This window comes from Branchiostoma belcheri, unplaced genomic scaffold (genome assembly GCF_001625305.1).
Source record: "Branchiostoma belcheri isolate BF01 breed outbred unplaced genomic scaffold, Haploidv18h27 scaffold20, whole genome shotgun sequence".
NCBI classification, from domain to species: domain Eukaryota; kingdom Metazoa; phylum Chordata; class Leptocardii; order Amphioxiformes; family Branchiostomatidae; genus Branchiostoma; species Branchiostoma belcheri.
This window is the reverse complement of record NW_017803491.1, coordinates 3551617-3563933: the sequence shown is the minus strand read 5'-3', so window position 1 is coordinate 3563933 and position 12317 is coordinate 3551617. Positions and strand designations below refer to the sequence as shown.

Sequence of the window (12317 nt, the reverse complement as noted above, 5' to 3'; positions counted from 1 at the left end):
AATCAACATGGCCTAAATTATGTAGAGACTATACAGTAGTGAATACAGCAACATTTTTCAGTGCCAGTTCTTCTAGGATTGCGTCCAGCAAGCGCTCTGGAAAGGCGAAGGAGGGACAGACATAAACAAAGAGAAATTTTCCGACCTCGACCTTTTCTCGACTTTCTCGGTTGCTCGCACGACATCCCTGAGGATGAAATATGTCGACCTTGGTACGCCCGGCTCTCGGAGACGATTGCAAAAGCAAGTCAACACATTTAGAAGATAGGAAATACCGGAAGAAATGTTAGCTGTGGGGAATTTTGGCTGGTTTGTGTGCGTGTATGTCGCTGTCTTACGTACATCAGCTGAAAATTTCGTGCTAACAGTAATCCTCCCCAATGGCTAAATTTCAAGACAAGCCCTTGGACTCCAAAAGACGGAAGTTCTGTGGTCAAAACAAAAATACCGAAGACAAAATCCAGGCAATGTCAACCCGTTCCGTAATCTTAATTAAATCCAGATTATACTGTCACTAGGTGATCAGTGATTTGTATGGAGCCATAAATAAAGTGTATGTTGGTTCCCATGCACGGAGGCGAGAGGTTGTTCCCTTTCACGCGTTGCATTGTGGGTGCTGGTGCTATGTACATAGTTTCAATAAAATCTAGCTAGAGCGTTACGTAATGTATTGTAGATAATGACGTATTTTATTCATAGCAATTACGTCGTAGGCCTGCTCCAAACTTTGCCCATCAAAGGTACACAGCTAAAACTTTGAGCCGCTGTTGCGTAGGAACGAAAGGCACACACGCCTTCGCTCAGTACCGGTAATCATTGAGTGGCACCGTCCTACACGGTGCCCTACAGGTGAGTTTGTTGCACGTTGGGATACCTGTCCTACATTCGGGCAGACAGAAGTGAATAATATACTGTGTCAGCCGGTACCAGTCCCGTACGATGGCCTTGCCGTATTGGAGGGCCTGCATGGGGGGGATCCTGGCAATGTTTAATCGAAAAGACAGGAAGATAGCGGAAAATTCAATTGTTGCTCTTTATGTAGGGTTTTGAGCCACCTGGCGTTCGACTGTACCTCCTTGACTATACGCGCACAGGTCCTCTATCTTACTGATCCCATGACAGTCCCTTCCACCGCGTGACTGAAGGTCAAACGCACCAGCTGACAGAACGACACAGTTCGAAAATTCGAACACCCGCCCACCCCCCCACCCCTGGCGCGGCCGCGCGGTTATTGACCCGCGGTCGTCGAACTCGATTCCGATTTCGGACGTTGTTCTAAATTTCGAAACGGGTTCTAAAGTTCGACGTTTGGCTTAAACTGCTACTTTTTCACCCATTTTTGGCCAATAAAATATATTTTTTTTAATCAAAGTTGGCCCAAATGACCAAGGTTAAGTGTCTTATGTACCAACCTACCTGCATGAAAATATATACGTTTCTTAGGTGTACATGTTTGGAGCGGAAGAAGAAGAAACTGAGAAAAAACAATATGTTTTCCTTCGGTAAACATAATTATAATATACTGTGTCAGCGTCAAATCCCCAGTGACCACTCCCGAAAGATTGCCCTGACGTCTTCGAGGGTCTGCATGAGAGGATCCTGACAACGGGCATCCTTAACCAACAATACAGGCGACTACAGGAACACAACGTTAAATTCAATTGTTCCTCTGTTTGTACGGCTGTTCGAAGCGACTTCAATGGGTTCACGGGGGTGTCTGGCAAAACTATGTTACGGACGCCAGAAGCTGTAACGTTAAGCGTCATTGTGAATTTTGGGCTACCTGACGTTCGACTGTACCTCCGTACCAGGTACGCAGGTCCTCTATCTTACTGATCCCATGACAGCCCCTCCCACCGCGTGACCCGGCTGAATTGAAGGTGACTGAAGGTCAAACAGACCAGCTGATAGAACGGCACAAACAACCTGCTCCAACCGAGGGGCAACAACGTTCCCTCCGGCACACATCTCTTACAAAGCTGCATATCTGCTATACAAACCACCACTGAGGTAGGTCTACCGTTCAGTTGTGCTTAGGTAAAACTACAAGTTGTGGAGTATCCAAGAAAGGAAACTACAATATACCGGGAACTTAATTTGAAATAATTTGATGTCTTAATCACGTCATAGACCCTTGACTTTTTTGTCCTGCGGTGGCGTAGTCACTTTTGTTTCGTTTCGCTGCGGTGTGATGCATTGCACGAGAAATACCTCCAAATAGTACATATACAGGGTGCTATATACACATGTACTAGTAACGATGGTACTGTATGCGCAACCCATATAACATATATATATATGGGCTCCGCAGCACAACGGTTTTGAATAATTAGGGCGAGGGTTTGAAGTCACGTGGAGAGAACAAGATCACGTCACGAGTCACGAGACAAGTCAGGTCGAGGACTTTGCCCGAAAGCAAATATACCTGAGTAACCTGACCTAAATAAGTTATGACCACAACACATCGCTTCACGTGCACTAGTACTTTACTTATACAGTGGTCGCTGAGAGATACTAGATCAACGAACTAAAGTTACGATTTCAAAATACACACTTTGGAAGTTCTCGTGAGCTATATCTACCCGTATAAGATCATATGTTTTCTCCCAACCACTTATAACGCAGCTCCAACCATGTATTTATGTTCGGGTTTAAACGGCTGTTATAGTTATTAAGGGTGTTGACGGAGGGCCAAAGGTACATTAACTAGGCCTTTGCGGCCAAGTCACGTTTTACGAAGGACGATTCATTGAAAATCGCTGAACCCCTTATTTTTCATCTTCACAAAGAATGGACTTATTGCTCTTTTCTAATTAATAATGCACATTAGGTCTTTATTTACATGATTAATATGATAGATAATGAAAATCGCTGAACATATTATTTTTCATCTTCACAAGGAATGGACTTAGTGCTTTTTTTTCCAATTAATCATGCAAATTAGGTCTTCATTTACATGATTGATATCTGCTGATGCATGTAAGCCTTCTAGAGTTAACAGTTATTGTGATGACACACATACGAGCTCTAAACATAACCTTCTTGGCAAGGTAACCTTTGCGTTGGGCAAATACCACTGGATGAGAGGCAAACAGTAGCACATAACTATGAACACAGAACATCGGGACACAGGTAAATAATCTTCCGACAACTGATAATTGTTTCTTCTCTATTTCTATTTCCCCTTCAATATATGTATCACAATGATAGACTCTAGCAGGCTTCGAGAAGCGGTCGGAAAGAGTAGAAATCGGCCAAATAGACAGATAATATACCAGGGAATTTGGTCCAGTTTGCCGCTCCCCTGGCATATCATCTGTTTATTTGGCCAATTTTTACTCTTTCCAGCCGCTTCCCGAAGACTGGAAGAGGCTATAATATAACAATCCGACTTTCTATTTTCCTATATGTTCGTCTTCGCCAGTCTGTTACCTTGCCATGACCAGCTTTCATAATAAAAAGGCAACCTTTTTTGTCAAACTTTTTTATTCGTACGCTCGCATCAGTTTTGGAGTTCTCAGAGGATGCCATCCATATAATCAAATCTTCAACATGTCCTTATTCATTCTTATCTAGATGTCTAACCTTCAAATGGACATAAGTCGTTTTTTTGTGTGAAAAGTTCTTGAGGTGACCTGGACAGTGCCCTATCCCGCCATGAGTTTTCAAAACCTACTAAGTTGCTTGAGTAACAATTTCCTTGTGTATCTCATTTTCTGGATGTCTCATCTTCATCGACGTTAGCCGCAACGTTCTGTAAAAAGTTCCTGAGGTGAGCTCACCAGTCTGCTCCCCCGCCATGAGTTACCTGAAGACCTTGTGTGATGAGCCCCTGGTGGACGTGACGCTGGGACAGCTGCTGGACGACACCGCCGCCAGATGGCCCGGGAAGGAGGCGTACGTCTTCCGCAAGCAGGGCGTGAGGATGACGTTCCCTCAACTTAAAGAAAAGGTACCTTGAAAGCAAACATTTTCGTTCAAGTCTCCATTCACTAGAGGCTGTGATCGCTGATGTCTACATTTTTGTACAGATCACTTTTTCTTCAATACGTGTATATATATAAACATATTTTTAAGAACGCTATCTTATGTTTTGCGATTTCGGTATCTTTCAAATCATAGTGATACAGGATTTTAGAATGGTTTTATTTGAGCTTTTTGGCTGTGTTATAGAAAATGTACTATAGCATCATATTTGGGCATGAGTCATCAGAATGGCATGCAGAGCAAGCAACCAATAGGCATGAAGCTTTCCTCTATTCTTCTTGCTGATTGGCTGTTGGCATTTGATTGGTTTAACTCAGTTAACACCTGTACAAAGCCATGCCATATTCACTGCATTCAAGTGTTTTGATAGGTGTGTCAAGCTTTCCTGCTCCAGCATTAGAAGGCAGGGCTTAACTTGCTCCAAAGTTAATGTCTAGTTACTAATAGTCGACACTCTCTCTATCCAGGCAGACCGTCTGGCGGCCGGACTGATGTCTATCGGAGTCCGCCGTGGTGACGTGGTGGCCTGGGTCATGAGCACCAGGCCGGAGTGGGTCGTGCTGTGCTTCGCCGTGTCGAAGATAGGCGCCGTGGCTGTAAGTTTCCTTCATCCGAGCATTTTTTTTTTACATAGGACACCTTGCTTTCTAAGCAGGCTTTATGGGCCTAGGCCTAGGGAGCTTTTTTGGAGGGAATACGCACGTACGTTTCTTGACATGCTGGGTTTACGACTTACGAAAAATGGCTTTGGAACCGTATGGAAACGTATGATATTTCTGGTAACTACATCTGTATTGCTGACATGAGGGGACTGAAATGTAGCGCTTAGAAAAGATAAACTGAATGTCTGCATTCTGAATGTAGCGCTTAGAAAAGATAAAAGATGCCTCTGTAGCTGGTATAACCGTCTTTCGGTGTAGCACACCAACTTCACAGGCACGCGGCATGACAACAGCTGGCTATATTATACCGAACGACATGTTACACCTAGCCTTTGTACAACTACATGTAATTGTAATCCACCTACTGTACTTGTACTCTACGATAGTTCTAGGAAGAACGAGTAATATGGTTTCATTGTAATGATTTCATAAATTATGTAGCTGCAGGATACATTGATGAGATCTAGTCACTCTTCTCTCTCTCTCTGTTTAATACGCAGATGCCTCTCAGTCCGGAGTACTTTCTATGGTCTAATAACAAGGAAATAACAGAACAATCCCTGGAAAAGGTACCATTAAGCTTTATTTTGTTGACATTGCTATTTAAACTGTTATCATCAATTAATGCCGACTAGATAAATAAACGTCTTTCAAGTGCTTCTGCCAAAAAAGAAATATACATGCATTGGTCCAAATGTCGACAGGAAAAAAAATTGGTATCTCATAGTCATGTAGCTAGTGATTAACATTTGGTTCCACTAAAAGGAAAACAATGCTATACACCAAAGCATACCAATAGTTCAAAAGTCATAAATGTATTCTCTTCTTCAAATGCAGGCTAAGTTGAAAGTGCTCCTCATCGAAAATCAGCCCACGTCTGAACACTTTCAAGGAACTATACCATTCCTTCATAAGATGTTTCCGGAGACAATGTCATCCAAATCGAGGAACCTGGCCATTGACAAGTACGTATTTCATTACCAACGAATATATTTGATAAGTTAGTATGACTTTAGTTTATACTTATTTCCATGGGGATATCGTTGATTTTGAAATGGGGATTGCAAACTAGAAAGGCCGACATTTGCTTTTTTAGCAAATTCAGCATGGCTTCACCACATTTTACGACATGGCAGGGAACGGAGAATGTATATCTGGTTAAAAGGTTTTAACTTTTGGTTAAAACCTTTTGGTTAAAAAAAGCGAGGTACAATGTGACATGTTTCCACCGATTTAGAACACTCCGTTTTCCTGGCCAAACTTGTAAGCAAACAAAATAATTGTAGCAGATAACGTAATTAAGCGAACAGCCAACCAACAACATCTGCAAACATGGCCACGCCTGTTGCTGCCTGCATGACCATATTTGGAAGGGCTTCATGCCCAAATATGGTCACACCATTGCATTCCAATCTTATTACATCATGCACCCACACTGTACACCCAGACTATACTTCGTGGTGTGGTGAAGCCATAAATATCTTTATGTACGTCTGTACATGTGTGAATTACAACTTTTCATTAATGTTAAAATCCGCATTGCATTCAGTGAAAACTCCCAACAGTATCTGAATATTCTGGAAAAAAATACATTGCTACAAATTGCTACAGACATTTTGATTCATGTACATAATTTTGACAGGGTGCCAAGCTTGTCATCTATTGTCCTCATCGGCGACAGGACGCACGAGTAAGTATGGCATTGACTTGTAACGCGAACATGTCAAGGTGCAAATAGTAAGGCTTGTCGGTTTATGTCTGAAATGTATAAACGTTTTAGTGATTCATATTCGTCATGTCCTTTCGTTATATCTAATATGTATAAACACCAGAGGCTTATTCACTACTCACAGCTTTGGTAATCGTATTTTATATCTATATCTAAAGTATTTTGTCATTTTCAGACACGTATTTTACAACCTGGAGGACATAGAAAGTATTTCCCTTGATGACACCACCAGGGCGCACATAGAGCACGCCCAGAGCCAGACCGGCTGTCATGACACGGTTTTCCTGACTTTTACTTCTGTAAGAATTAGCAATATCCACCCAATGTTTGTGTGTAAAAACCCTCTAAATTCGAATAGCAGCTTTAGAAGGCCTTTTCTTTTTTGGCCCAATCCTTTAACCCCGCCCACCTCCTTCAAAACGCAGAAACGCAACATAACAAATATTTGATGGATGTGCAGCCACTCTGCCATTGGTCGAACTGATAATTGCATTCCCCTCATTGGTTGAACTGCTAATTGTGATGGACAATCAGGATCGGTCTATTGTCTAATGTATTGGCAATAAATGTTTAAATTTTTTGGTGATAATATGATGAAGTACAGTACACACGAACAGGGGACATGTCTTTGCCTGAAAACACACTGTTCAAATAATTCAAAAGAAAATTGCGAATGCATTATCTTCTTTTTTTTTCAGGAATGTGTTCGCGAAAAACCAATGAATGCTCATAAATAATTTATATGATGATATAAAAAAATATTCCAAACATATAGCCTTAAATCATGATTTTCATTACATTATACAGGGAAGTACCGGAGCTCCCAAGTGTGTTGAACATAGCAGCCACACACTCATTAACATCAGCGACCTTCACGCCAAGGCTATTGGAATGGAGAACAGGGTAACGGTAGACTTTTGAATTATTCTCACCATTCTCAATTATAGTTATAAACCTACATTTCTGCACAAGTTCTCTAGTGTCACTGACGGAAGTTAGTGGACACTACCTGAAACGTCTGACCGTTTCCAAAATCATATCCAGTTGCTTAGTAGAATATTTTTGGCGTATTCACACCATTGGCAAGTTATTTGGAGTTTCCGTGACCTTCAAGTTCACAGACATCCTGGAAGTATTCTGGGAACTGTAGAGGGCATTGTAGTATGTGATCAAATCGGGTATTACGCCACCTTCGCAAGCCGTATGCTGGGTCTTCTTCAGGTAACCTCCTTATCTATCAACTGTCAAAATGTCTCCTCCCACCCACATAAGCACGAGAGTAATTAGGACAGACAGACAGAAAAGCGCGTAAACTCATCTGCACCATAAACAATATTTCCGTATGCGAAAGTAAAAACGACAATTAGGGAATTCCGATAATGCCGTTCCAAGAATCATGAGCAGGCGATAACATGTATATATCACTTTACTCGCACAGAACAAGGTGCTGCACGCGATAGACCTGACTGAGTTCCCGTGGGCCTTCCTGTTCTCGGTCACCACAGGATGTACCCTGGTGTGCCCCAGCGACACTCCACCGACGGCGTCCGAGGTTCTGTCCGCGCTGTTAGAGGAAAGGTGATGTAATTTCCTAGCAGGTTTTTTCAGAGGCAATATTATATAGTTGGCAAGCCCGTGAGTGGCCAAACTTAGTCAACCCTCGAAGAAATATGCTAAGAGATTAAAGGTAATTGTCATCTTGTTAAAACAGCCATACCATAAAATCACACAAACAAAGAAACAAACAAACAAACAAAAATTAAACTGGCAAAAGTGGGCTTCAGACAATCTATTTCATCTTTATGTTCACCGAAGAATAACATATTAATTTGTTGTTGCTCAGTTTCCTCTTAATTCTTCCTCTTCTTCTCTAAACCAAAAAGGTCAATGACCTCAAACCAGACGGCTGGCGCCATGGAAACCGGTGTTGGGTTACATCATGTTGCAATTTTATAGCAGGAGGGATTTAGACCCCTGTCTGACCATACATATGAATGCATTTGAGTAAGAATTAACAGATCTAGGGCAGACCATATGCGAAGGTAAACATTATACATTGCTATATGCAAATGTTACCTTTCTAGTTTCAATTTTTCTCATGTTTAGCTAGGGCAGGTCGCGAATTTAAATGGCAGAGAAGATGATTCAGAACTGTTATCAGTTGTCTGTCTCATTGACGTACGCGTATGCTTTATTTATGAACTGATCACTGTGACAATTTGCAGGTGCGAAGCCACCACCTTTATGTACGTGAAGACGCTGCATGACTTGGTGCATGATCCAGAGTTGAGGAAATTTGACCTGACATTCCTTGAACAAGGTACAGCAGCACAACTTTCATTTAATGCCTAACACGATACACAAAATCGCATTCTCTAAAACCAATACTGAAGATCGATAAACTTAATGGGTTTTGATAGAGCGACTGGACCGAATACTTCAGAACATGAAGTGCTCTCGGATTTAGAGACAAGTTGTTGAAGCATGCTTGTCAATATGCAACGTTAATCCCATCAAATTAACACGAAACTCACTAAATGTCGTCGTATACTCTCTAGTCACAGTTGGAGGGAATGTTGTGTCCAAACGCCTTCGACTGGACGCTGCTGAATTCTTCCCTAACGCAGACATACTGGTGAGTAAACTCAACTAAGTGTGGTAAATGCAATGTGCTTAAATTTATTAGTGCATTAAATAACTTTGGTCCATGTGGGGCGCCGGTGTGAATATGCGATAAACTTCATTGTCATAAACTTCATTATGGAATGCACCAACACAGAGGGGCTATTTGAAATAAAGTACTGAAATGCTAAAATTGACTAACCGTTTGGCCGCCTTCCTCCAAGACTCTGTACGGGACAACGGAGACCCTCCACTTGGCGACGACCTCCCCCGACATGACGGACGAGCAGCGGCAGTCCACGGTGGGCAGTCTGCTGCCGCACATGGAGATGAAGCTGGTGGACAGACGCGGTCAGACCGTCCCCCTGCAGCACGAGGGAGAGGTCTGGGTACGAGGCTACTCTGTGTTCACGTGTTACCGAGGAGACGATGAGAAAACTGCGGAGGCGAAGACAGCTGACGGCTGGTACAAAACTGGGTAAGCCATGTCTATCCTTTATAACCCCCATTCCACTTGACGGCGCTCTCGCCGCGCTCTTTCTGCGACCTGGAACTGGTCGGAGCGCGGAAAGAGCTCAGAGAAAGCGCTGAGGTCGCCATGTTTTGATTCTGCATTAATGCTGGGGCCGTTGTTCGCTCTCACTGCGCTCTCTCTGCGCTCATTGATCGCCGTCCTGGGAGCTCTCACACGTGGTGACGGTATGAACCGCCGGTTCAAAACAGTCGTCGTGGTTTATGGGGGCCTTACCAGTGGCATATGTATGAATAATGACTTGATAGCAGCATAATGAAATTGTCAGTGCGCGTACATGTATGTGCACAGCTTGAAGTGAATCAATAGACAACATCATGCCATTTTTATCTAACTTCCAGTGACATTGGAATCCTTGACGAAAATGGGCTACTGAAGATTGTGGGAAGGATTAAAGTAAGTGCAAATCTACTACATACCAAATTGAATTTTGTATTTCTCTTTGAATAAATGTTTTACCGATCTCCAAGCATATAATACAGGGACTCATTGCTTCTGTTTCGGTACGTGTTGTGTTTACCTGTGATGTATAAGATGATATGTTTACATGCACTTTCAGGACGTGATCTTGAAGAACGCAGAGATAGTTTATCCTGCCATGGTGGAGAGAGTTCTGCTGACGCATCCCAAAGTATCGGATGTAAAGGTAGAAAATTATCATGATATTTCTGATTCTTTTGTTTTTTCAACACAGCTCACCATTACGAATGAGGCGCAGCTCTATAAAACAATAGGTTAATTCCCCACGAAGTGAAGCAAATGTGGGAGTTTTTTTTTAATTCAAACAATCGACTCTGTATTTTTCTTCCTATTCCTCAGGTGGTTGGTGTACCAGACCCCGCCAATGTGGAAGAGATCTGTGCCTGCATCATGTATGTACCTCTCAGATATACAGGTGTGACAGGCTGAATAAAAGTTCTAAACGGGAACTATGCGGCTCCAGATGTCTTACTGAGGGACGACTGCGTGTGCAAGATGTCGGTAGCTTGAGGAATGAATCCCCTCTACTATATACTACCTCTCAGATATACTCAGAATACCCCCTGTTTATCTATTGATCCATATAGTATAGCATTTTTTAGTATCACAAATTTAACAACATATAACAAATTTAGAAACTATTCTCCATCGTTGCGGGTTGCATGCTCCATAGCTGCACATTTGTTTTTCTTGTGTAGAAACATGGTAGAAGTAGACAAAGACGGTAAACGGTTGACAAAAACTTAGTAAAGGATGACATTTTTCTTTGTCATGAAATAACCCCTCCACGATAGTTAGAAATAGTTCTAAAATGCCTCCTTGCCTGAACATTTTCCATTTCTTGATGACAGATTAAAGAACGGCCATACTTTACAGCAGCAGGAGATGAGGGAATACTCGGAAGCCAACGGGGTAAATACTGTCACGATTAATCTATAACTACAAATTAAGAAAAAAGTCTGTTTTACAAAAACAACATATATAACATAATGTACCAAGTATCATACAATCCATCTGATTGGATTATTATACAAGCCATCTCCTTGATCGTACTATTCTCACTGAATACGGCTGTTTTTGTTCGGATGCGCTTACCGACAAAAATGACCAATTCTGATATTCTCTATTGTAGCTGCTTGAGGAGTTTACTCCGGGGTACTTCTTAGCCATGCACAGTTTTCCCAAGACTTCGACTGGACGAAAGGTAGGGATTTTTGTAAGCTTTCGAACACGTATTCCATGACTGCTATGCCATAGAAGAATTTCGAAATTGGCTTGCAATGTTTCTTACGCACACGGGTGGACCAGTTAACTTTCTTTTATCGACAATTGCAAAATATGTGTGTTCTCACCTGGCCCCCTATTTGAGATTCTTGAGATGATTCTATAGATCATTATAGAATGGAATTCCAACCAATAGCATGCACGTCTGAATACAAATTCCCAACTTTTTTGGGATTTAAGGCTATGGGTGGAAAGCGGACACCTATCCAACTACACCAGGGTGTATTGGAGTAAATTACATCGTTGTTTATACACGATATGCAATCTCTTTGAACAGATCGACAGGAAGAAGATTCGAGCTCTTGCTATGGAAAAGCTGGGCCTACAGGAAGATTACGAGTAAGGGATCGAAGGCATCGACATCACGCACACTGTACTGTCAATCTCATACAAGTGAAATGATGTTAAGAGTACTAAATACTATAGGTTTCCCATTTTTGTTAGTAAATAGTACTTGATATACATTATCAACATCGTCAATAATGGATAAAATTACATTTTTGGGTACTATGGAGAAGTGCTCAGTTTGTAAATCTGTGTATCGTGAATAGCTTATTGTAATATAAAAAGTAGAAGTAAGAGATATTGGCAAACTAAACAGGCGATACTGAGCTGAATCTGGTAATCCAGTTTATGATTAGTTATTTATAAGATGCTGCTAGTCGCTCTGTTTTTAATTATCAAGGCTGGAATTGGTATTGAATGATTTTATGGAATCAAGACAAAAATATTACAAATGTGCCTGTCAAAAATTATAATCATTCGTAGAAATCAAAATATGGAACATTTTCAAGCTTAAGCAGTAGATTCTATGCAAATGTTAAGCAGATGTATTAGACTTGTAGTCAAATTGTGCTTGTTCGTGGAACCACCCACTGTATTCATAGTACATGTACATTAATTATTTGTATTGTGTGTGGGGATGTAGACTACATAAGAAACGCACAAGTCGAATACGGCTGAGTTCAAGATACAAGATCTATAAAATAAGTGAAAACGAACTAAAAGGCTGGCTTCCTTT

The 12317-nt window shown here is 41.6% G+C and overlaps 1 protein-coding gene across 1 annotated transcript; it reads left to right on the top strand.

The window, feature by feature from the left end:
- Positions 1-3764: 3764 nt before the first annotated feature.
- LOC109469350 (acyl-CoA synthetase family member 2, mitochondrial-like) lies at positions 3765-12058 on the top strand. Its single transcript, XM_019767858.1, has 17 exons — positions 3765-3952; positions 4455-4583; positions 5150-5218; positions 5487-5614; positions 6292-6339; positions 6554-6677; positions 7186-7281; positions 7817-7956; positions 8604-8698; positions 8937-9013; positions 9225-9478; positions 9874-9928; positions 10092-10178; positions 10352-10404; positions 10864-10924; positions 11145-11216; positions 11574-12058. Exons 1-17 carry the CDS (start codon positions 3800-3802, stop codon positions 11637-11639), a joined length of 1707 nt encoding a protein of 568 aa, XP_019623417.1. The 5' UTR covers positions 3765-3799; the 3' UTR covers positions 11640-12058.
- The last annotated feature ends 259 nt before the right edge of the window (positions 12059-12317 follow it).